Below are 25,450 nucleotides of genomic sequence, written 5' to 3'. Positions count from 1 at the left end.
ATCCCTTGCTCACGTATACTGCTGTAGATCTTAGTTTGCATCGTGCACATGATCATGTATGACCTTGTATTGAGGTCCTTGGTGCGTATGTCATGTGGCCCCCACAGAATCTTATCTCAATGCATGAGTGCATTTGTATCACTACAGTTCCTTTCATGTGGTAGGCTTTCAATGTTTATTTGTTGAATGTTTGTTGTTATTTCTTGATATAGTGAGATGTTGGGTTATTTCATTAATTTAGAAATTCAGTTGTGAAATAACAAATGTGGAAACTTTTTTTCCTTTTGTTTTAGAATTCTTGGAGCCATTATTTAGAAGATTAAGGCTCTAATTATTTTGCTTCTGAGCATTCATGTAGTTGTCATTCTTTTGTCTGTAAAAACATGAGTCAGATGCCCTCAACAGAATGTTCACTCTAAGCAAATGTGTGTGTGTGTGTGTGTGTATGTCTTCCGTAAGTAATGTAGTGTTGTGTGTTCCCTTTATGTATTTGGAAGGTGGAACTCCTGCTGGTGCCGAGTAAAAGGGGCAGTCGCGTGCTGCAGCAGTGTTTGCAGATGAAGAGGTGGTAGGCTGGGCATGGAAAGGGAGTTCCTGCTGTTTTAGGCTAAGCATTAAAATGCTTAGCAGAACTTCTGTTACAGGTTTTTAAAACATTGTATCTATCTGTATAGATATAGACATATACAAAAGTTGAGAGAATAGTATAATGAATCCCCATGTGCTCGTCACTCAGCTTTGATCATTATCACATAACTTCACCACTTCCCTCTCCTGGACTATTTTAAAGTTTGTTGCAGGCATTTTTTATTTCACCTGTAAATACTTAGATATTAGATATTTCTTATATCACAATGAGGCATTCATTCATTCTAGTACCTTACAAGTGCTTGGAACTGTTCTAGGCTCTTGGGATATATGACTGGATAAAATAAATCATGCCTTTACAGTCTAGCACGGAGAGACGGAAAATAAACTAGACACATAAATAACCATAACAGAAAAAGCATTGATTTCATCAGAATTTAAAACTTCTGTTTATCAAAGACACCATTAATCAAATGAAAAGGGAGAAAATGTTTGTTAAACATATATCTAACAAAGGATTTATATCCAGAATACGTAAGCAGTTCAATAATAAAACAACCAAATTAAGAAACCGCCAAAAGACTAACAAAGCACATCAAAAAGTATTCAGTGCCATCACTAGGCGTCAGGGAAATGGAGATTAAAACCATAAACACTAGAGTGACTAAAATTTAAAAGACTGATACCAAATGTTGGTGAGGGTGTGGGTCAAACAGAATTCTTATACATAGCTGCTAGCAATGCAAAACAGTACAGGCACTTTGAAAATCAGTCAGGCAGTTTCTCATGAAGTTGGACATCCATCTACCCTATAACCCAGCAGTATCACTCTTGGATATTTACACAAAAGAAAAAATATTTTTGTAAAAACACATGAATATTCTTGCTCAAGTATACTGCTGTAGATCTTAGTTTGTATTATACACATGATCATGTATGGCCTTGTATTGAAGTCACTGGTGTGTATGTCATGTGACTCCCACAGAATATTATCTCAGTGCATGAGTGCGTTGGTAGCACTGCAGTTCCTTTCATTTGTAGGTGCTCAGTACATATTTGTTGAACTAAGAATATTCATAGCAGCTTTCTTGTAATAGCAACAAAAGGAAACAGCCCTAATGTCTATCAGCAGAACTGTGGTGTATCTGTTGATATCCTATAACCCAGCAGTGCAGTGGAACACACTACTAACACATGCAGCGAAAGCCTCAGGCTGAGCCGAAGAGGCCAGACCCCCTTCCCCCACAGAGCGTATTGCATGGTTCCATTTTACTAGACCAGGCAAAACTAAACGATTGTGGAAGAATTCTGAACAGTGGTTGCCATGGTGGAGGGTTGGTGTTACCAGGGACCAACTGTGAAGGTGCATGAAGCATCTTGCTGGAAGGAGGGCAGGGCTCTGTATCTTGTTAGGGATTCCTGGGAGGTCACCTCTGCAGATCTCTGGGCCTCTTTTTCTCTCCACTTTTCTCCTCTCCTTTGTTTTATCCTCAACTTATAATGCCCCTCCTTGTGCTATGGCCTGTGTACTTTGTCAGGCGGTAAGCCGGGCTCACCTAGTGTGTTCGTCTCAGGAATCACTGTCCTTTGGTGTCTGATGTCGACTGTCTTACACTGTTGCTTTGTAGGTTTTATTTACTTTTATTAGTAGTTTCAAACATGAGAGTAAATCCAGTCTCTGGGACTTGATCTTGACCAGAAGCAGCTGCCCTGGATTGGACAATATATCTGTTTTACGCAATGTATTGTCTCGGCATCTCATCTCTTATAGTGTAAGCTCTCATAGGACTTAGATTTTGGGTGGTGTTTGCTGTATATCCAGCATCAACAAGCAAGAATACTTGGCATACCGTAGGCACTAAGTGAAGGTTTTGAAATGGGGTGCATGATTCTTTCATACTTCCTTTCCTCCCTTTACTCTTCAGTTGCAAATGTTGAATAGCAAACCAGTGCTTTATGGAAAAGAACATTTCTGGGTTTTTTTTCCTCTTTTTTTTGGTTAGAGATAAGGTTTCGCCCTGTTGCCCAGGCTGGTCTCCGACTCCCAGGCTCAAGTGATCTGCCCACCTTGGCCTTCCAGAGTGCTGGGATTACAGCCGTGAGCCACTGTGCCCAGCCAAAAGAGCATTTCCTAAGGATCCTTTGCAACACTGGTGTCTTGATTCTTTATAAACAAAGGGTCCTGTCATCAAATAAGGTTGGGAAGTTCTTGTGTACCGAGAAATCCTGTGGTAAAGAAATGTTTGTTCAGCTTGTCTGCCTTCCTTCTTCCCTCCCCTCCCCTCCCCTCCCCTCCCCTCTCCTCCCCTCCCCTCCCCTCCACTCCCCTCTCCTCACCTCCCCTCCCCTCCCCTCCCCTCCCCTCTCCTCTCCTCCCCTCCCCTCCCCTCCCCTCCCCTCCTTCTTTCTCTCTTTCTCTTTTTTTTTTTTTTTTTTGAGACAGGCTCTCACTCTGTTGCCCAGGCTGGAGTGCAGTGATTCAGTCGTAGCTCACTGCAGCCTCAAACTCTGAGGCTCAAGTGATTTTCCTACCTCAGACTCCTGAGTAGCTGGGACTACAGGTTCACACCACCACAGCTGGCTCACAAACTACAGTTTTCTAAACTTATTCGACCAGAGATGTTTTTTTCACTTAAAACACCTACTCTTACAGAATTTATACTTTCTGGAACCTGTTCTGAAGGAATGTATCTGAACTAATGTTGAATATCTTATAAGTGCAATAAAACTAGGTATATTTATCTTTTTACTCTTTTTCAAATATTTTTATGTTATAGATAATATATGACAATTTATATATTTTAAACAGCTTTATTGAGATATTTGCAGTTCAGAGGATTTTAGTATTATAATCTATTCATGGATGTGTGCCACTTTCACCAGAATACATTTTAAAACATTGTTATCAGCTCAGAAAGAAACCTCTTTCCCTTTAGCGCTCATCCTCCATTCTGCCTGCCTACCTGCAGCCTTAAGAAACCAAGGACTGTCTGTTTTTCTGTGTGTATAGATTTCTCTATTCTGGACATTTCATGTAAAAAGGAATCATATAGAACATGATCTTCACGTGGCATGATGTTTCTAAGGGCCATCCACATTGTGGCATGTTAGTACTTCATTTTTAATTTTATTTTTACTTATATTTTTAGAGGCAAGGTCTCTGTCTGTGTCGTCCAGGCTGGAGGGCAGTGGTGTGATCATTGCTTAATGCAGCCTTGAATTCCTGGGCTGAAGAAATCCTCCTGCTTCTGCTCCAGAGCTAGGACCACAGGCACTTGCCACTGATTTTATTATTTTTTATTTTTGTAGAGTTGGGGTCTTGCTATGTTGCCCAGGCTGGTGTCGAACTACTGGACCCAAGCCATCCTCCCTCCTTGGCCTCCAAAAGCATTGGGAGTATAGGCAAGACCTACTGTGCCTGGCCAATACTTCATTCTTTTTTATGACTGAATAATATTTCATTGTGCAGATACCATATTTTCTTGATTCATTCATCCATTGATAAACATTTGGGTTGTTTCTACCTTTTGGCTATTATGAATAAATACTGCAATCAGCATTTGTATACAAGTTTTTGGGTGGATATATGTTTTTGTTTCTCTTGGCTGTGTATGCCTCGGAGTAGAATTACTGTACTATATGCTAGCACCATGTTTAATTGTTTAAAGAACTGCTAGACTATTTTCCAAAGTGGCTGCACCATTTTATATTCCCATTAGTAGTGTTATGAGGGTTCTAGTTTTTCCACATTCTTATCAACACTTGTTATCTCATTTTTTGAGTATAGCTGTCTTAGTGGGTTTGAAGAGGTATTTGTGGGTTTGATTTGCATTTCTTTAGTGACTACTGATGTAGAGTATCTTTTCATATGCGTATTATGTATATTTTCAATGAAGAAATGTATTTTATATTCTTTACTCATTTTAAATTGATTTATCTTACAATTGAGTATCGAGTAACAACAGTTTTTAAAATATATTCTAGATGCAAGTCCCTTATCAGATATCTGATTTGCAAAAATGTGTTCCCATTCTGTGGGCTCTGTTTTCACTTTCTTGATAGTGGCCTTTGAAGCATAGTGTCTTTTGAAGTTTTTAATTTTGATGAAGTTCAATTTACTTGTTTTATTTCTCTTGTTGTTCATGCTTTCAGTGTCCTACATTATAAGTATATTTTTGTTACCTAATTTTAGCTGAGTCAAAGCAATAGGCTTCATTTAATTTGTCAATGTTATGGAAAAAATAGCTAAAATAGTTTAAAATAGTTATCATTAGCCTTGAGACTATAATACGTTGATGCCTTTTTATTAACATGGAATCAAGTGGCATTTGGCTGAAAATTCCAATCATGGTGTAAAGTAAATGGAAAATGATATGTTTTAATTGAATTAAATAGCATAATGAAAAATAAAATCAATATTATTGATTTCAAGGCATTTTATTCAATAAAATTCTTTTTTTCCTCAAAATTTACTCCATTAATTGTACTCTACCACTGACATTTCCCTTTGCCATTAACCTTCAGACAATATAAAATGACTGTTAGATGAGGAAATTAATGATTGACAGCTGGACTAGAAGTGGCTTTTCATTGGTAAAAGAGCTTGAGCATGAATGGTGATATGTAATGAGATTATACGTGTTGTTCATTGGAACATATTTAGAAAAATCATGGTAAAGCTCTTTGCTTTAGGAGAAAAGGATGAAACTGGTTTTTTTTTTTTTTTTTTGAGACAGAGCCTCGCTCTGTTGCCCAAGCTGGAGTGCAGTGGCGTGATCTCAGCTCACTGCAAGCTCCACCTCCCGAGTTCACGCCATTCTCCTGCCTCAGCCTCCCGAGTAGCTGGGACTACAGGTGCCCGCCACCACGCCCGGCTAAATTTTTTTGTATTTTTAGTAGCGACGGGGTTTCACCATGTTAGCCAGAATGGTCTCCATCTCCTGACCTCGTGATCCGCCCGCCTTGGCCTCCCAAAGTGCTGGGATTACAGGCATGAGCCACGGAGCCCGGCCGAAACAGTTGTTTTAAAATTATGTTTCTTTTATATAGGACTTGGGCTTCTGTTAGAGGTTAAGGAGGGAAGGCCTTACTTCTAGACTTCCGTCACAGCAGTTTTGTTTTAATATATTTTACAGAGTAGGAGCTCACTGAGATGTATTTTGAAAGGAGAGCTTCTCTCTCTCTTTTTTTTTTTTTGAAAGGATAGTAAATTGAAATATACTGGTACAGAGAATTGAAATATGGGAGTTTTTCTGCAAGCTTGTTGAGAAATCACTTTTTCTACCAAAGATATCATAGTATTTCTTCCGGAGTCAACAATAGGTTGACGTGGTGTTCCTAAAATCCTACTTCATACTTTTTAATAAAAGACTTTAGAGATGTAATCAAATGCATCTCAGTATAAAGGGCGTTTCACTGGGGCTAACTTCATGATACTTTTTCATCTAGTTTTGGACTAATACGTGTGTCTTTATATTCAAAACTTAATACCATGTTTGTTTACTTCACAGGTTATGAGTGCCAGCGAGCCTCCTTGGATAGAAGCATCGTCAGCACTTTATTAATGATGGATAGTGAGAATAAACCTGAAAATGACGAGGATGGAAAGATAGACAAAGAAGCACAAGACTTGACAAAGCTTTCATCCCATAATGAAGATGGTGGGCCTGTGTCTGATGTGACAGCAAGTTTCCCTGAGAATTCTATGGGCAAAAGAGGTTTTTCAGAATCATCGAACTTTGATAGTGTTGTTATAGAAGACATAAATAAACATGCTTCCAAACGTAGGAGATTAGATGAGGCAGAGCCCCTTAAATCTGGAAAGCAAGGTGTTTGTCGATTAGAAACTTCTGAGAGCTCAGTCACAGAAGAGGGTATTGCGTTAGATGAAACAGGGAAGGAGACCTTTCTGAGCGACGGCACAGTTGGAGGCACGTGTCTCCCAAATGCCCTTTCCCCTTCTCGCAATTTTAGCACTATTGATGTTGTTTCTCTGAAAACAGACACTGAGAAAACATCTGCTCAGGAAATGGTTTCCCTTGATCTGGAAAGAGAATCGCCTTTCCCCCTGAAAGAAATTAGTGTTAGTTGTACCACTGGGAGTGTAGATCCAGTTCTCAAGTGCAGCATCTGTGGGCATTTGTTTTCTTCTTGCTCTGACTTGGAAAAACATGCTGAGTCTCACGTGCAGCAGTCTAAGGAACATACCTGTTGTCACTGCAGCCACAAAGCAGAGAGCAGCTCAGCGCTACATATGCATATCAAACAAGCACATGGGACACAGAAGGCCTTTTCTTGCGATCTCTGTGGTTTTCAGTGTGCAGAAGAAAACCTGTTGAATGCACATTATCTTGGCAAAACACATCTCCGTCGTCAGAATCTGGCTGCTCGTGGAGGATTTGTACAGATCTTAACAAAACAACCTTTTCCTAAAAAATCATGTACAGTGGCAACAAAAAATGTTCACTCAAAACCAAGAACTTCTAAACCAATAGCAAAGAATAGTGAATCAAAAGGATTACGAAATGTGGGAAGCAAATTTAAAGATTTCAGAGGAAGTATTTCTAAACAAAGTGGTGGTAGCAGTGAGCTTCTTGTTGAAATGATGCCTTCCAGAAATACTTCGTCACAGGAAGTAGAGATTGTTGAAGAAAATGTTACTTCCCTTGGTGTAGCTCAGAATCCTGAAAACCAGAGTAAAAAGCTAGACACCTTAGTAACCTCAGAGGGTCTCTTAGAGAAATTGGAATCTACAAAAAATACCCTGCAGGCAGCAGCACACGGTATCAGTGTAACCTCGAGGCCAAGACCCGAGCGAAATATTCTCGTGTTGGGTAATAGCTTTCGTCGACGAAGCAGCACTTTCACCTTGAAGGGCCAGGCAAAGAAAAGGTTTAATCTTTTGGGAATTAAAAGAGGCACAAGTGAAACTCAGCGGATGTATATGAAACACTTGAGAACACAGATGAAAACACACGATGCAGAGTCAGTGCTGAAACACCTGGAAGCGAGCAGCAGCGTACAGAGACTGTGTGTGACTACCTCAGAAACCCAGGAGGCGGAGCAGGGCCGGGGGAGCGCCCGTCCTCCAGACTCCGGGCTGGACTCCCCAACAGTGAAGCCAGCTTCTGACTCTCAGACATTGTGTGCTTGTACGGACTGTGGGCAAGTAGCTACAAATAGGACAGATTTGGAAATCCATGTGAAAAGGTGCCATGCCAGAGAGATGAAGTTTTACTGCCATACTTGTGACTTTTCTAGTATGTCAAGAAGGGACTTAGATGAACATTTGCACAGTAACCAGCATCAGCAGACTGCTTCTGTCCTGAGTTGTCAGTGTTGTTCATTTATATCCTTGGATGAAATAAATCTTAGAGACCACATGAAGGAAAAGCACAATATGCATTTTCTTTGCACCCCTTGTAACCTGTTCTTTTTGTCTGAAAAAGACGTGGAAGAACACAAAGCCACCGAGAAGCATCTTAGTTCATTGGTTCAACCAAAGACTTTGCAATCATCTAACAGTGATTTGGTTTTACAGACTTTACCTTTAAGTACTTTAGAATCAGAAAACTCAAAAGAGTCTATGGATGACTCAGGAAAAGCATCTCAGGAAGAACCTGTGAAGTCCAGGGTAAGCCATGGTAATGAAGTGAGGCATTCCAGTAAGCCTCAGTTTCAGTGTAAGAAGTGTTTTTATAAGACAAGATCTTCTACTGTTCTCACGAGACATATAAAGCTTCGGCATGGTCAGGACTATCATTTTCTTTGTAAAGCTTGTAATCTTTATTCATTGAGCAAAGAAGGAATGGAGAAACACATTAAAAGAAGCAAGCATCTTGAAAATGCTAAGAAAAATAATATTGGCTTAAGCTTTGAAGAATGTATTGAAAGGGTATGTATAGGTGCAAATGATAAAAAAGAAGAGTTTAATGTTTCTGGAAATGGAAGGATTGAAGGCCATGTAGGTGTGCAATTACAAGAGCATTCTTATCTTGAGAAGGGCATGCTGGCGCCTAAGGAGCTGTCACAGTCTGGTGGTAGCACCAAAGATGATGAATTAGCTTCGACCACTACTCCAAAGAGAGGGAGACCTAAAGGTAACATCTCACGGACGTGTTCACACTGTGGTCTTTTGGCCTCTAGTATTACAAACTTGACTGTTCACATTAGACGAAAACACAGTCACCAGTATAGTTATTTATGCAAAGTGTGTAAGTATTACACTGTAACTAAGGGAGATATGGAACGTCATTGTGCCACCAAGAAACATAAAGGACGGGTAGAAACAGAAGCAAGTGGAAAACACAGTTCAGATGTCATTGTTGGCCCTGAAGGGGGTAGCCTTGAAGCCGGTAAGAAGAATGCTGGTTCAGCAGTGACCATGTCAGATGAACATGTTAACAAACCCGCTGAATCACCCACCTCTGTTTTACAAAAGCCAGATCATGGAAACTCAGTTGAAGCTGAAGTTGAAAATGTATTTCATTCTCTAGATGGAGAAGTTAACAGCCATCTTCTTGATAAAAAGGAGCAAATATCTTTAGAGCCAGAGGACTTCGCCCAGCAGGGGGATGTGTACTCCCAGAGAGATGTTACAGGCACAGGTGAAAATAAGTGTGTGCACTGTGAGTTTAGTGCTCACTCCTCGGCTTCTCTAGAGCTGCATGTAAAACGGAAACATACAAAAGAGTTTGAGTTTTACTGCATGGCATGCGATTACTACGCGGTGACTCGTCGCGAGATGACCAGGCATGCAGCAACAGAGAAACACAAAATGAAAAGGCAGTCTTATCTCAACTCTGCTAATGTAGAAGCAGGTTCTGCAGACATGTCCAAAAACATCATTATGCCTGAAGAAGAGCATCAACAAAATTCTGAGGAATTTCAGATAATTTCAGATCAACCATCTGATACTCTTAAATCTAGAAATGCTGCAGATTGCTCTATTTTAAATGAGAATACTAATTTAGATATGTCTAAAGTGCTCTGTGCTGCTGACTCTGTAGAAGTTGAGACTGAAGAAGAATCTAATTTCAATGAAGACCGTTCCTTTTGTGAGACTTTCCAACAGGCTCCTGTCAAGGATACAGTTAGGAAACCTGAGGAGATGATGTCCCTTACTATTTCCTCAAACTATGGCTCCCCAAGCAGATTTCAAAATGAAAATTCAGGAAGCTCTGCTTTAAATTGTGAGGTAGCAAAGAAAAACCACGAGGTATCAAATGATACAGGTGAGCTGCGTGTCCATTGTGAGGGTGAAGGAGGAAGCGCAGGAGACGGTGGAGGTGTTGTCCCCCACAGACACCTGTGCCCTGCACCGCTCGATGGGGAGCGCTCGGCTGAAAGCCCTGCGCTTGTTGTGACAAGAATAACCAGAGAACAGGGAAATCTGGAGAGCGGGGGTCAGAACAAAGTTACACGTGGTCATGGTTTGGAAGACTTGAAAGATGTCCAAGAAGATCCCACTTTGGAGAATAAGGACATTCTGATGAATTCACAAGATGAAACAGAAATTATTTTGGAGGAGGATGGCCCAGCTTCTGATAGCACAGTTGAAAGTAATGACGTCTATGAGACTATCATTAGTATTGATGATAAAGGGCAGGCCATGTACAGTTTTGGCCGGTTTGACTCCTCCATAATAAGAATAAAGAACCCTGAAGATGGTGAGTTGATAGACCAGTCTGAAGAGGGCTTGATAGCAACCGGAGTGAGAATTAGTGAACTGCCCTTGAAAGACTGTGCTCAAGGTGTGAAAAAGAAGAAATCTGAAGGCAGTTCCCTTGGTGAGTCTACACGAATTCGCTGTGATGATTGTGGCTTCTTAGCAGATGGACTGAGTGGACTGAACGTTCACATAGCCATGAAGCATCCTACAAAAGAGAAGCACTTCCATTGTTTACTCTGTGGAAAGTCATTCTATACCGAAAGCAACCTTCACCAGCATCTGGCTAGTGCCGGCCACATGAGAAATGAGCAGGCCAGTGTGGAAGAGCTTCCAGAGGGAGGGGCCACCTTTAAATGTGTCAAGTGCACAGAGCCCTTTGATTCTGAACAGAATTTATTTCTACATATTAAAGGACAGCATGAGGAATTGCTACGGGAGGTGAATAAGTATATAGTGGAAGACACTGAGCAAATCAACCGCGAGAGGGAGGAAAACCAGGGAAACGTCTGCAAGTATTGTGGGAAGATGTGTCGAAGCAGCAACTCGATGGCCTTCCTGGCACACATTCGCACTCACACAGGTATGTAGCTCTGCAGCAAGCCGAGCCAGTGAGGACGCTGGGCCATTTGTCCCATCCAGATACTGCAGCCCTACCTGTGGCTGCTCATTGGCTTTCCACCCGGTTCACGTTTCCCAGCTGTGTGCTGCTCTGCTTGTCTGTAATAAGTCATTGTTGACACTTAACATTTTTAAGGGTAATTAAGCCCTAGTGATTTCAAAGGCAGGTTAGTTGACAAGTTTCTTTTAATTTTGTCAAAAAGCCTAGTCCCTCTGATGCCTTTTAAAAACTGCTGTCTATTGCGGCTTTTCAGTTGTTTCTGAGTCCTAATTATTTGGTTTTCCACAGTCTATATTAAGTGGCACCTTGTAATTTCAGAAGACATGTTAAGTGACTTTTAAGGAATGGAGTAATCAAATTTTCTTACAATGTTAGGGATGTAAAAATATTCATCAATAGATACTTTATATCCAAAAGTATAACTTCCAGGTAACAAGATTCTACCTTTGTGGGTCGAAATGAGCCACCACTTTCCAAAGTTAGCATGTGCTGGGGATCTGCTGTTCCTGGAGGGAGCCCCTGATTTAGTCTCTGTGCTCTGTCGCAGTTAGTGTTCCATTTTAATGTTTAATTTTAGGTGGAAAGTTTTTTAAAAAACATTTTTTTGGTGGAAAATGCATAAGCTACTGTTCTAAATTTATGTAAAACTTCACTGCACTGTTTCTATAAACCTGCCATACATTCTTTATTTTAAACAGACAGCTTTTCTAAATCATTGTGCTCTGCTTAGACAAGTTCTGTCTTCATGGTTGAATTTATGAGTGGATTTGAATAATAAATTCACATTTCAATGAACATATTTTCATTAAAACTGTAAGGTTTATTTTACTGTACTTTTAAATAATGGCTTATTATTAAAGCTATACTTTAAATTCATACAGTTTTTGAAACTTAGTGCATGGTTACAAGGAAGAAGACAAAAGCGTATGAAGCATTATTACCAGTTTAGGGTGATTAAAGATAGATAAAAGTTTTTCATTAAAGGAAGTAATGGGGCAACCTGCGTAAGATTAATCTAAATAAATACAAACATTGTACTTTTGACCCCAAATATTCCCATGCACTGCAGCCATTTTTGGGGAATAGGTCCAAATGCTTATTTGTTTGCACTGTTAGTATCTCTCTCAGTGCCTTGTTGCAACTTTCTGAAATGATACAGTTTTAGGAATAAGACTTGTTCACATGCGCAGAAAATATGTACTTTCTTAATATGCCCTCTTAAGGCAGATGAAACTGAATAAAACTAAGAGGAAGATGCTAATGGAGCTCTTTTTAGAATTCTTTATGCAACTGTCTGGTCAAGACATGTTGCTTATAATTGATGTGTCCATTACTTGAATTCTCTTGTAATTATAGTCAATAAGTCTTGTAAATGTGTTAAAGCTCACTAAAAGCATACAAATTCAAGAACAGAGTAAGGCTAATAATTTAAAATAATCAATGTAGGCATTTCAGCACTTAATTTCCCTTGTGTGTTGATAGCTGATCATTCTTAATCCATTAAGATTTATTTAGTCGTTTACAATGCAAAATAGGTTTGCACTGGTCACTTGTGCCATTTGAAAATGTCCACCAGGTTAAGTGCAGAATGTAGTCCATTAGTCTTCCTTGACTATATGTATTAATTGCATTTAAAATCAAGTTAATGTGGATGTGAAAGTGAGGTAACTATCAATATGTGACAAAGTAACCCTACTTATATAAGTTACATCATTGATTGTAACATTTAGTAAAAGTTAGCATAGTTTTTTTTTTTTTTTTTTTTTAAACATCTTGTGTTGGTCTTATCAGAAAGTACATTTTTATTGTGCTTTGAAACACCACCAAGAGCCCTGTTCCTGAGGACACAGTACAAGTCTGCCATTTCAATTTTGCAAGTCATTTTTTGGGGAAGTTGGTCTCCAGGTTTTAATTCAGGGTTTTTTTTTCTTGGAGCATCTTAAAATGAATTGCTTTTCACATACTTTGCTTATGTCCATAAAATAGTAATGCAGAGACTGTTATTAATGGTTAACTGGAAAAGAGCTTACTCTTCCAATCCCTGTTTTCATATTTTGTGATTTACTATATGTTTTATATAACCTTTTCTTCCCATCCTTAGCAGGATAAAAGCAGCCCTATGAGAAATCAATGAGTTTTGGTTATCAAGCATGGTAGGAAAAAGCATCCTCCAGTCTCCCCGTGTGCTTGCTTCTGTGAAGCAACCAACGTGACCGGAAAGGGCAGTCTTCCTTTCACATTACACTAGCAGGACTAAAAAACTTCCTTTTTGTTTCTCCTGCATTGGTCTGTTAAAGCTTTTATTTCATGTAACATGGGCTACTGTTAAGCTACCAGATTGTCTGAAGCCATTCATTTTATGTTGAGAGTGCTCTGGTCACTGATGCCATCTCAAAATGTTTCAGGAAGATAGGGAGAGTGTGACTTCACTAAGAAATTCTGAAGTTAGGGCTGGTAGTGTTTGTAGCTCAGTGTGTGACAAAGGACAGACAGCTCAGTGGGAGAGTTAATTTGTAGACTTTAAGCACAGTGACCTCAAATACTTAACATTGTTCACTGCTTCATCTGTGTCCCACATTAGTTGGCTCTTGGTATATCTTGATGAGTGAATAAATGAATGAGCAGTTGAATGAATGAATGAAGCGTTTGAATGTTTAGGGAGGATTGTAGAATGATGGCTGTAGTCGTTAGATGATCGGTAATTTACAACTTCCTTCATTCCTTTAAGATCTAAAGGCTTTCATTTGGTATTTTCTCCTTAATGCTAATGGCACATCTATGTATGCATAGCAATTAGTAATGACTGATGGTTGGGGAGCCCCTGTAGGCCTGAGTGAAGACCTGGATTTTAAAGTCTTTGAAATTCTTTCAGTAAAGTAACAAGGTACCGGAAAGACAGAGAGCCTCTTTAGTTTTTCCCTTTGAAAAAACCTTATGGACCAAATGAAAACCAAAAAACCTACTGCGAATAGTGCTGTTCCAAGGAATGGAACTATTGCAAATAATACCGTTTTTAATAATCAAAATGTACGTGAGAGAAATATTTAGAGATCTGCAATTTTACAATTTTGTCTTATAAATGCTATGCCTGCATTCATTTTGGAATGTGCACAGCAAACTTAAAAACGGAAATGTTATTAGTTAGGAAAAAAGGGCCCCTCTGCTTTTTTTTTTTTTTTAATGCGGAGAAGTGTTACCTCTGCTAGCATTTGAATTTTTATGGCACAGAAAGGAGATATTAACACAGTCTACTGTGAATGTAAGATGTGAAGAATAGTCAAGGCCTCCATGATTCTGGGTGAAGCTGTCAACACAGTCACTCATTTATGTGTTGTCGGCGCGCCGTGCTGTGATCACCGACCTGCAGAAACTGGAGGTTTCCACACAGGAGCCGTGTACAGTAAACTGAACGCACCAGAGACCCCTTGTCCGTTTCTCTGTGGCATCTGCGCCGCAGGAGGAGGAGCTAGTCACATGGCTGTGCTGTGTGAGCGGAACGAAAACTCCAACCCATGAGGCCTTTTACATCCATTCACCAACATTGTAGTACAAATATTGGGAGAGGTTGGTCTTCTTTGTTTCGAGTCCTAATATTATTGTTACTTAATAATGTCCTAATGACCCTATTATCTTTAGAGCATTTAAATTCAAAGTATTGGTAAATTGGTTCTTCACACACTTTACAAAGGAATCCTATGTCTTAGTGAAAGGTTGAAAGCAGTGATAGGTTTAGTTGTCTCAGAATCATTTAAATAAACTGTAGTTTCTAATGTGACTGATAGAACGTGATTACTGTAAGCTGCAGTCTCAACCTGCTTTTGACATTTAAACATATAAACCTGACTAGATATAACCATTCAGGTGCTAAATATATTTTACATCTACTTCTAGCAGCAGAAATGGAAATATTAAGAGATCTGGCTTCATTGTCATTGAACTGTGAAATATTCAACCTTGTCTGCCGGTGCTTAGTACTGTTGACTTTTTTATTTCTGTTGGAAGATGAAAATTAAATGCTTCACTTTTTTTGTCAGCTTTTGGGAATTAAATTGAAATTTAAGACTCTAAAATTTTTCACTGAGTGCTTCAATTTCAACAAAGTATTCTTGGAGGATTTTTTTTTTTCCCAAGGACACTGCACAAAGGGTTCATTGATCAAATATGATTTATTACAATTTTTTAAATTTGAGCTCTTTTTGTATATTTATTAAAGTTCACATATTTCATGTTCTATCTAACTATAGTAGAGGGAGTATTTCACCATATAAGTACTAAATATGATATGAAAAGTCTGGAAACATACTGTACTGATTTTAAATTGGTTTTTACAATTTTGATTTATTTGAAGATGTAGTGGTTAGAAAGTTTGGAAATGGTGTATATACTTTATATCTTAAAAGAGTTGTTTCTCATTAATGTGGATAATGATCGTCTGTTAATATGTTTCAGTTTCAGTCTTATCTATTACTGACACTAAGTGTGTAGACTTTGAAATAATCTTATTTTCTCATTTTTGAGTATAGTTTAATCTTATTCTTTATGAAATGATTTAACAAATTTTGTATGCGTTTTGTGTTGAAATATTTGTCCTTGAAATTAATAACCAAAATGTCAGTTCTTCCAGTTTGTTTAATCATCATTGATTTTTGACTATAAAAATGACCATAAAAGCATAAAATTTTATCTACTGTATATTTATAAACTGTGTTACTAAAAATATAGATAATAATTTGGGATAAATGTCAGGAAAAAACCTGAAATATACCATTGTTTTAATGTGAGTAAACTCAAAGCCGGAGAAATATGAGGAAACAAGGAGGTGACCACAGAGAAATGTATTTGATGATAAATATGCTTTTTAAAATATCAGCTGCCCTGTGTGCATTTATGTTTTAGAAATGTTCCCTTTGAAGTGTTGAGTGACTTTAAGATGTATTTTTGTGAATTGTAAGAAAAATATTTAAAATTATGTAGCTCATCTCATCTACTTAGTACAGCTCAGCAGTCTCACTTTTGAGTTTGAATCTTAGGATTGCTAGTGGAAGTTAGGAAGACTCACTGAAACAAAGTCTTTAGAGTAAAATAATTATGGAATCCGGTCTATTCAAGTTATAAATGAATGCAAGTATTCCATTTTGGGTACAGAAATTCTTAATTAGGTTAAAGGTATGATTTAAGATTTAGTCCTCTTTTCTAAGCTATTAGTGATGTATTATTCAAAATCAAATCATATTTTATGTTAAATTTACTCAGGATCAAAACCATTCAAGTGCAAGATATGCCATTTTGCAACAGCTCAGCTTGGAGATGCCAGAAACCATGTGAAAAGGCACCTTGGGATGAGGGAATACAAGTGTCATGTCTGTGGGTGAGTAAACTGAAGCCATCTCTGCTGTGTGAACCAGGAAGCATGTGCAGGATAGCCATTGTTTCGGAATTCAAAACCCATAGGAGTGAGAGTGGCTAAAATTATGCATGCGTACCCTCCTTTCCATTGTTATGGTAAATTCCTTAAATACAGTTATGACATTCTTCTCCCACTTCTAATCCTGTACTGAAGATGAGCAATTTTATGGGCTACAAGGTCAATTTGAACCTGTAATCTGTAAATTGACTAAATTATAGGATGTTCATTCACATTGCCAGAGAGAACTATAAATTCCATTTAAAGACATAAAAAAATACATAATATAGCTTTAGGAATGTATATGTATTTTTTTTTTTCTTTTGCTGTACTGCTTTAATTTTTATCACATTAGTAGCTCTTTGGATCCATTGGACATATTCTATAAGGAAAACAACAAAAGATTTAATTTCAGATACTGGTTACTGATTATTACAGGGATGGTGCTGAAGAAAAACGGTTGTTATGCATTTTTGTGTAACTTTATTTCAAAAGTTATTTCCTTTTTTAGTTAATGGTTCTTTCTCTGAAGAATCATGTACAATGTTTGTCTTTCAAATGTGTTGCATTTAATAGACAGTGCTAAGGTGCCTTAATGCAAAACTAATTAATTTAGCAGAAATGTTTAAAAGGTTTTAAAATGCTAGATCATATATGGTATAACATAGGACATTCAGAGGTGGATTTTAATACCCTACTTCTGATTAAAAGTATATTTTAATGCTGTTATGCTAGAGAAATTAATAAGTGCATCATATAAAAATTCTTCATGTGAAACCTGAGAAACTTGCAGTTCTTATGGCTAATTCACAAAATAACACAGGCTCACTTACATTATGCAATGTGCGCGTATTCTATTAGCTTTATTTTTTTAGTAGAAGATCGTTTTATGTCAAAAACAAGTTCTGTTATTTGTTGGACAGTACACTTCATCCCAGGATGCAGTTGTGTATTTTGACCCTTAGGATAGTTTTACAAATACCTTTGCAAGCAGTTTTATGAACCATGGTCTGTGATATATTCATTGGCAGAATTGATGGTTCAGTGACTTGCAGCTAAAGTAAATGAAGATGACCCTTTGCCCTAAAGCCCCCTGAAGATCAGTGGGAGAATGAGTTTTGTTACTACTGATTTTAGCTGCAAGGGTCAAGTGTCAAATGGTTCATTTTAATTGCTGTAGGTCTTGGAAGTTTAAAAGATATCTCACTTATTGTTTTTACCATATGAGTTATAGGAAGGAAGAAGGCCCTGACTCCAGTGAAAATTTGCTATTAGGTGGCAGTAAGCAGTTTTTCTCTCATTTCTGAGAAATAAGTAAACAATTTTTGCATACTCTGTCAATAGAGATCTAATTCCATTCATTTTTTAATTAAGGTTACTAAGACCCTGGAAAGAGAAAAAGAAAGCTTTTCACAGAACAGTTTCTAATGTATCTGGTATCAAAAAGAATACATAATTGATTGGCATTAGTTGTATCATTTGAACAGTGCACACCCTGCTCGCTAACTGCTTGCCACATACAACTGAAATATTGTATGAGTAGTTCATATATTTGATCCTGGAGATACAGAATTGTAAATGATTATACATATATTGAGTTTTATACTGCCTTCAGAGAGAGCGAGCTATGTGTATGTGTGCGTATGTAGAACAACCATTCTAGAGTCCAGAATTGTATTTCTTTGAATTATGACAGCCATTGAATTTCATCAGATGAGGAAATAATAGTTCTCTTTATTTTTTTACAATGAAATTTGATTTAAAAGTTAGGTAGCAATAATTTTAACAGTGACGCTGAAAGTTCTGAAGAATTGCAGTAAACTGAAGAATACTTATTGATCTATGTAGTTGGAACAGAATGGTAGTGAATTAGGTACCCTTCAATGTTGCAGAAAAAGTATCATAGGTTGTTCCATATTTCATGTGTTTCAAAGGGATAGGGCAGAGTGTATAGGTTAAAAAGTAAAGTGAAAAACATGAAAAAGTGCAAGGATTGGTTATCAGATGACTGGCACTGGAGAGGATTTGTACATTAACTTCACTGACAAAGCCAATTCATTATCATTGATGGCTAAATAATCTTAGAAATGCTCAGTGGACCTATTAGTTCCTGAACATAAGCAGCTCATGCTGCATTTCTTCATTAGCTTTAATTGCTATAAATTTTACCTTTTACAAAATCACGCTTTAAAAGGTGAAGTGATCTTTCAGGAACATTAACTCTATAATTTTGTCACAAACAGAAGGTCTTGCATTATGTTTTCTTTTCCTTAGTAGTTAATATCTTAGTCTCTGCCTTTTAGAATTTTCTTAGTGATCTTGTCATTATTTGAGTTTTAAGGAGTTATTTCTCAAATAGACTTGATTAGTAATTTAAAAAAATTGGGCAGTCACATTTTTAAAGTGAAATTATTACTCAGAATAGTGTACTCTTTTTCTTAGTAACCTCTTGGTTTTCTTGAAGAAGAAAACTCATATTTTATGGTGAAATTAATGGAAACAACAAACAGTATTGAACTCAATATTAATGTCTCAGATTATTTGTAATTGACCTCTTTTTCAGCTCTTTATATTAGATGATTTTGGATGCTCATCAACTGCATGTTTTGTGCTTTTCACTAACACGTAGTTTTAGGGTTGTGCATTAGCAACACCCTTGACAAAAACTACCTTTTAAACTTTTGTATAAGTTGTGTGAAGCTAGACTGATTTTTTTTGAATCTTCAGCATCAATTTTAAGATACCATTACCCTCTCTTGCCCTGCCCCATTGGCAAATCTTAACTACTGTATATCTTGGGTTTAAGTTAGTTTGACAGAGGAAGCTGAATGTATTAGATGCCTAATTCCTATTAGGTCGTTAGGATTAAGAATTCAGAATTTAAGTTTTGTTTACTCAAGGTTTTATCTGCTCATGTCATGGTAAACATTTCAAAAATGTATTGCTTTGTACTTCATGTTTTAAGTACACGTTATGGATAACTTCACGTTAAGAGCCATTTATTTTACTTTCACTTTTGGGGGAGCATTTTTCTTTTTGAAAAGTAGAGTTTCTTACTTGTTAAAAATATCCAAATGTGACCAAGAGAGGAATTTCATAGAATAAAGGTATGTTTATATTTAGGCACTTGATGGATAGTTAACATGAAAATCTGTTAGGACTCTGACATAGGGCTTAGTGGGAGAGAAAGTAAGAAATAATAGAAACTATACCTATTTTTTATATTTAATGCTTTTATTTAATAATTTTGTGTTTAGAAAATAGGCCAAATGTGTATTTTTATTACTTCCGTGATCTTTACCTTTATTTCTTTCAGTAGTCAAAAACTTAAAAATCTCAATGACTTCTAAAAGTTATTTTAGGCATTACGTCTTGTTAAATTCTTTTAAGTTGAAATTCTTTTAAGTTTATTTTATTCCCCATGTACATATAAAATAGTATACCTAGTACTCTGAATAGTGTTTATGCAGTGTATTGTGGTTTAATAAATAGCCTTGATTAACTTTTATCTCACTTGTTGATTTCTATAGCTTTGTGGTTTGTTTACCTTATGCTTATTATCCCCATTTTACTGATGGGAAACTTAATATTCAAAATGTTTTTAGTGATGTACTTAAATTATTCGACTAGAATGGTAGACCACTGTTTCTTCCTTGTAGACCACTGTTTCTTCCTTGTAAGTATTTCTTTTATTTCTCCGCTTTTTGTAATACCTGTTTTTGTCTTGACGTAACTTTGGTTTGTATTTATTTTTTTCTCTCTAGGTTGTTTTCACTAGCATGTAGTAAATGTAATTTACCTACTTTCTCCTACCATCCGCTTTTATTTTCTGCTTTTCCCCAAATTTACATTTTTTAAAAAAATTGCTTGCACATTGCTTTACTTTCATATTCTGATATTGTCTCTCTCTCCCCAACACCTTCTCTGTTTTGTATTTCCCACTTATAAGTGTTGTTTAAGATAATTTTATTTTCTCCCACTCATTCATGTGTTGATAATTTATTGCATTTACTTGACGGTTACAAACTGAACATATTTGTGTAATAGCAAAAGGTGTCTAAAAAGTATAAAGATTATATCATCCCATTAAGATGAGAGGGATATAATTGATCAACTAGGGTTATTGTTTTTGTTTTGCAGTATTAGGTTTTTTTTTTTTAAAGAGTTGTAGAAAACTAATAATTGGCCTGTGATTTCAATAAACCTAAGAAATGATAACCAAATTTGATATGCCATTATTGAGAAGCGCAGACCCTAGGGTGCATGATTTAGGAGTTGCATTGTTTACTGATTGATTTCCCTAAGTCTTGTCTTAATTCTTGTGTATGGAGTTAAATAGTTGAAATCAATTTACCTCATCAGGAGAGAATAAGGGCATTTTCTAAATCTGTCACATCTGGGTTCATGAAAAGATTCCAGACATTTTAAAATTGTATATTAATGTGCTTATGAACTGTTTATTCCTAGTTGATTTGAGAACCCTTAAATAGAAAGTTACTAATGCAGTAAAACTCTTTGTGTGTGTGTGTGTGTGTGTGTGTGTGTGTGTGTGGCATTACCTAGTTTTTGTGCATTAGAAGGGATCTCTATGTAGATGATTATAATGTCACTTTCTGACCTTTGCAGCTTGAATAATTGTAAATCATTGCTTCATAACGTGTCAGAGAATGTCTGTACTAGGCAATTAAATGGCAGAATATAATAGACCAAATTATTGCCTGTCATGTTTTCAACAACACAGTTAGTATTTGAGTTACACTTAATCATTACGTGCATTAGCAACTTCATTGGAATCCAGCTTCAGGCTGAGCATGAAATACATTACATTATTTAAACCTCTAATGGTACAAGTCATTTATTTGTGTTGAAGTGTACAACATGCAGAGTTTCATAAAGCAAGGAACACTTGAGAGCTTAATTTATCCAAATCAAAGTCTAAATGCAGATAAACACAAGTGGCAAAAATTAGTAATTTTTATAGGCTGGAAATATTTAAAAATACATGGTTGTGGGTAATTGTAGGCAGCAGGAATAAATTAAAATCACTATTTTTAGTCTGCTGTGAGAACTAAAGCTGTGTATACCTAAATCATTAAAAGCACCATGGAATTGCATTTTTAGCTGAACAATTAGTTACACCCATCATATCTACAGATATATCCAAATAAAGTAAGTATTTGGTTTAGCTGGTTGTTTTGGTTAAAGAGATATAGATAGGAAATGTTTATTCTATAATGTGGCATGAATTATGCTTGTAACAGTATAAAGTGCAACATCTCTCAGTTTTGTAAAAAATGTTTAAATTAACATTAAAATGCTCTCCCATTATAAACGGTACATTATATATTTTATCCATATAATATTTTAATATTTTTTGTTGAATATTTTTGTCTTTAGCTTGAAATTTTAAAAATGCTGTATAATGATTGCTGTCTGTCTTCCTCAGTTAGGAATAAAAAATTAACATTATTTATGTATTCCTCTGATGTTAGAATCCTTGAGATACCTTTTACATCGTGAATGAACATTTATAATTTTTAAAACTATACAAACGACTTTATTATGGGAAAGCCTAAGAGTGATCTTGGTTATAATATTCACATATAAAACTTGTTTTGTCAGAGATCATCCTCATGTATTTTCCAGTAAACTGTTTGGTGAAGCCAGGAGAGTGCTGGGGTGTTAGGACAGTAGAGTGGAAACTGAGGCAGCTCCCAGCTCCTCCTCACAGGGGAAGGACAGCTCTTGTCTCTATTATATCCCGGTTTCTTTTTCTGTGGTAGTGGTTTTTAAAATTTTTGCCACAGAAGGGTAGCATCATAGATCTATTCCATGGCCAATAAGTATGATCAGCCTATTACAAAATAGAAATAAGCTAAACATTATCATTTCTTGGTATAGTAGTTGAAAACATTGGCTTCTGTGTCTAAAGTCTTTTCCAGTGAAACAATCATGTTCTAGTGACTTAACTCGTTGCTTCTTTATTTTTGTTTTAAAGTGGCTTCCTTGTGATTTTAAAATGCTATTGTAATGGCTGGGTATGGTGGCTCATGCCTGTAATCCCAGCACTTAGGGAGGCTGAGGTGGGAGAATCGCTTGAGCCCAGGAATTTGAGATCAGCCTGAGCAACATAGGGAGACCCTGTCTTTACAAAAAATAAAAATAATTAGCTGGGCTGGTGGTGCATGTCTGTAGTTCCAGCTATTTGAGGGGCTGCAGAGGGAAGCTCTTCTGAGCCCAGGAGTTTGAGGCTACAGTGATCTATGATGGTGCTCTGCATTCCAGCCTGGGCAGCAGAGCGAGACCCTGTCTCTAAAAAAAAAAAAATCTTCAGGTAGAGTCTCAAGATTCTTTAACCTTCCTGATCCCCACAGTAGAATATAGGAGGGTAGCTGTTCTCTTGGTTTCCTTTGCCTGTTCCGTAAATTTTTTTCTTGTTAACCTTCCTCTCCCTGTTCTGTTTCTTACAGTCCTTTACTTTGTGGGTGCTTTTGCTGTTTGTTTTGTGCAAGAACTGGATGAGAAGGGGGTATGAGAAATGTAGATAGAAGGGAAGCATAGCCACTGATTTATTATTTATTATTTCTCATTTGGCAGATTCTTGTGTTTTCTTTTTTCTTTCTTTTTTTTTTTTGTGGGTGTGGTGAGAAGTTGGGGCCCGGGCTGTCTGTGTTGCAGAAGCCACTCTAGGAGAAGGAGCAAGGCTGAGTGGGAACACAAGGCTGGGAGGATGAGCTCTGCTGAGGAGCAGAAGGAAGCTCTTTTCGCACAGGCAGGTTATCTTTGAGTTGGGTCTTAGAGGAGGAGGGGCTCTTCACAAGGCACATTTGGACATTTTTCACACAGGGCGAACACGAGGGGAAGCACAGAGATTTGGAAGAGCACTGCAGGCAGTTTCTGAAGTGTATGTGACTAAGTGGGAGAAGTGAGGATTAAACAAACATCTGTTGAATGTCAGTATGTGCCAGCACCGTGTTAGTCTTTAGGGTTCAAAAGGTCAAAACAACACCTGCCTCAAATGGAGGACGCTTAGGTCAAGAAACGCCCAGTCTCCCTAGCTGCTTCAGAAAACACTTGCTTGGGCTGGTCACATTGGATATGCAGCAACTGGAAGTTAGGCAGATTAGCAGGGGCAGCCCATTCCAGGCAGGGGTTGCAGCGGGATCAACCATGGCGTGTGGGATATGCACGAACTACAGGGCAGTCAAGACTGTAGGAGGCTGGATTGTGAAGCCAGGTGGACAGTTCCAGGGACAATTGGGTGAGGTGGGCAGGGGTCAGGTCACAGAACTGGGCCTTGCTGAGGTGTTGAGTGCTGGCCTTTCCCTCTGCTTTCCATCTCTTGTCTTTTCACTTGTCTGTCTTCCCAGTTTTCTGGACTGTGTGGAGGCAGTGAAGAGAGAAGTGGAAAGCCTGGTGGGAAATGAGTTACTGCTTCAGAATCAAGGGGCATGGGAATTGGTCAGGGAGAATTATTTTAAGAGAATTTCTCTATTTGTAATTTTAATTAAGGATGCTATTGATTTTGGATAATTGTAATGCAAACAGGTTGATAACTGATTCATATGACTTAATGCAGCATAGTTCCAAACAATAATTGAGGACATATTCCGTTATGTCGCCATGCTACCTATATCCACATATAACTAATACCATTGTACCAGAGGCTGTAATTGTTTCCATACTTGATCCTCTGGATGGGCAATGTCAGCTGGGACAGGAAACCATTAATTTTTTAAAAGTATGTACTGTGTAGTAATCTACTTACTTTCCTACATCTTAGTCCTGGGGTACTTGTCTTGTTTCTAACCGCTCCTGTGGTCTGTGTTTCTGGAGTGTTCTCCCCTCCGCACCCTTGATCCACTGTCACTTTTCTTCTGAGACCCTGTCTCCTCTTTCCCCTGCCTTAGCATTAGTATACCAAAGTCTGTTGTCTAAGTAGCAAAGTACTGAGAAAAAGCAGTTCCAAGTACTATAGAATATGCTACTATCTAGATACACGAATTTTTAGAGAGTTATTTTTGGTTTGCTATTTCCACTCAATTTTAAAAAGTCCTAATTACTGCTGAGGTACTATAAGAATATATTGAGCTGGGCTCAAGGGATGGTTGTTTTTCAAGGACCAATAAAGTGTTAATTTGCATCATAATTATGCTGTCACCATTACATGTGTTAATGGGGAACTGGAAAATTCGTATAAACTCTGGCTAAATGTAAGATGGTCTGTAATCTATTTTAGAAGTGCTGCTGTAAATGAAATAGGTGAAAGTGGTCTTATGTCAACACATCTGGTAATTATCATTATAATATTAGCAAATAAGTATGATTTTTTACATTGTGGCTAGTGACATTGATAATCAAATGCTTCAGAACATAAATTTGCATTAGTCTGAAAAATTGGAATGTGTTTAAAAATTAAAGACATTTTAGTATTTACTACCAGAATTTATTTAAAAAATGGATTTTAGAACTTACACTATTGCCTGGTCCAATCCATCCAGTGGACAGGTAAAGAAATTTGGGTCAAGAGCTTAAGTGACTTTTCACAAATGGAGACAAGAACCCAGGACTTGTGACTCTCGGGTCAGGGCTGTTTCTATTCTATCCCACTGGCATTCTAATTAGCTTTAATGTAGCTCTTAAACTTTTCAGTTTCATTATTTTTAGCTACCACTCTTTTAACAAGGGAAATAATGGACACATGTTTAAGCAGCAAAGTTAATTAATTAATCAATATTCATCCATTCATTTTCAAACATTTTCTGAGTGCCAAACATGTGGGAACTCTAGTTTCAGGAACCAACAGTGGTGAATCTATTATAATTCCTTCTGAGTTTAGATGGTCACTTCTATCAAATAGAATTAACTATTGAGTGGTAAAGATACACAAGCAATTTGGGTATTCATTGCGAGGCAACTGTTTTCTCTTTTCCTTAAGATGATAGAACATGGGCAATGTGAATTGTATCTAAACTCAGCTGGATTGTCAAAAATCGCATTTCACTTTATTTTGTATCAGGAACAAGTAATCGAAAATGTCTTTGTCATAGTCTGTTTGCCTAGTGCCCATTGGCAGAATAATTTTATTTCCCCTGCTACCCCTCCCTGCTGTTCCTTAGTTCTTAGCTGAAAAGTTCCTTTTCAACTAGTATCTAATGGACTGTATGGT

General features: G+C 37.4%; 1 protein-coding gene across 7 annotated transcripts in view; it reads left to right on the top strand.

Annotated features, from left to right (window-relative positions):
• LOC105489328 (zinc finger protein 407) overlaps nucleotides 1-25,450 on the top strand; it is a 508,962-nt gene that overhangs the window by 27,042 nt on the left and 456,470 nt on the right. For 5 of the 7 annotated variants that reach the window (XM_071085176.1, XM_011754065.3, XM_071085175.1 and 2 more), the window contains exons 2-3: nucleotides 6,099-10,838; nucleotides 16,131-16,245. In XM_071085176.1, coding sequence (XP_070941277.1) covers nucleotides 6,152-10,838; nucleotides 16,131-16,245 — 4,802 coding nt within the window. In that variant the 5' untranslated portion in view covers nucleotides 6,099-6,151. Of the gene's footprint in view, nucleotides 1-2,116; nucleotides 2,361-6,094; nucleotides 10,839-16,130; nucleotides 16,246-25,450 lie in introns of those variants that run through there. The other 2 variants (XM_011754066.3, XM_071085174.1) reach the window with 2 other exon arrangements.

Source organism: Macaca nemestrina, chromosome 19, assembly GCF_043159975.1.
Source record: "Macaca nemestrina isolate mMacNem1 chromosome 19, mMacNem.hap1, whole genome shotgun sequence".
Classification (NCBI taxonomy): Eukaryota; Metazoa; Chordata; class Mammalia; order Primates; family Cercopithecidae; genus Macaca; species Macaca nemestrina.
The sequence above is the reverse complement of the archived record's forward strand: the minus strand, read 5'-3'. Positions and strand labels throughout refer to the sequence as shown.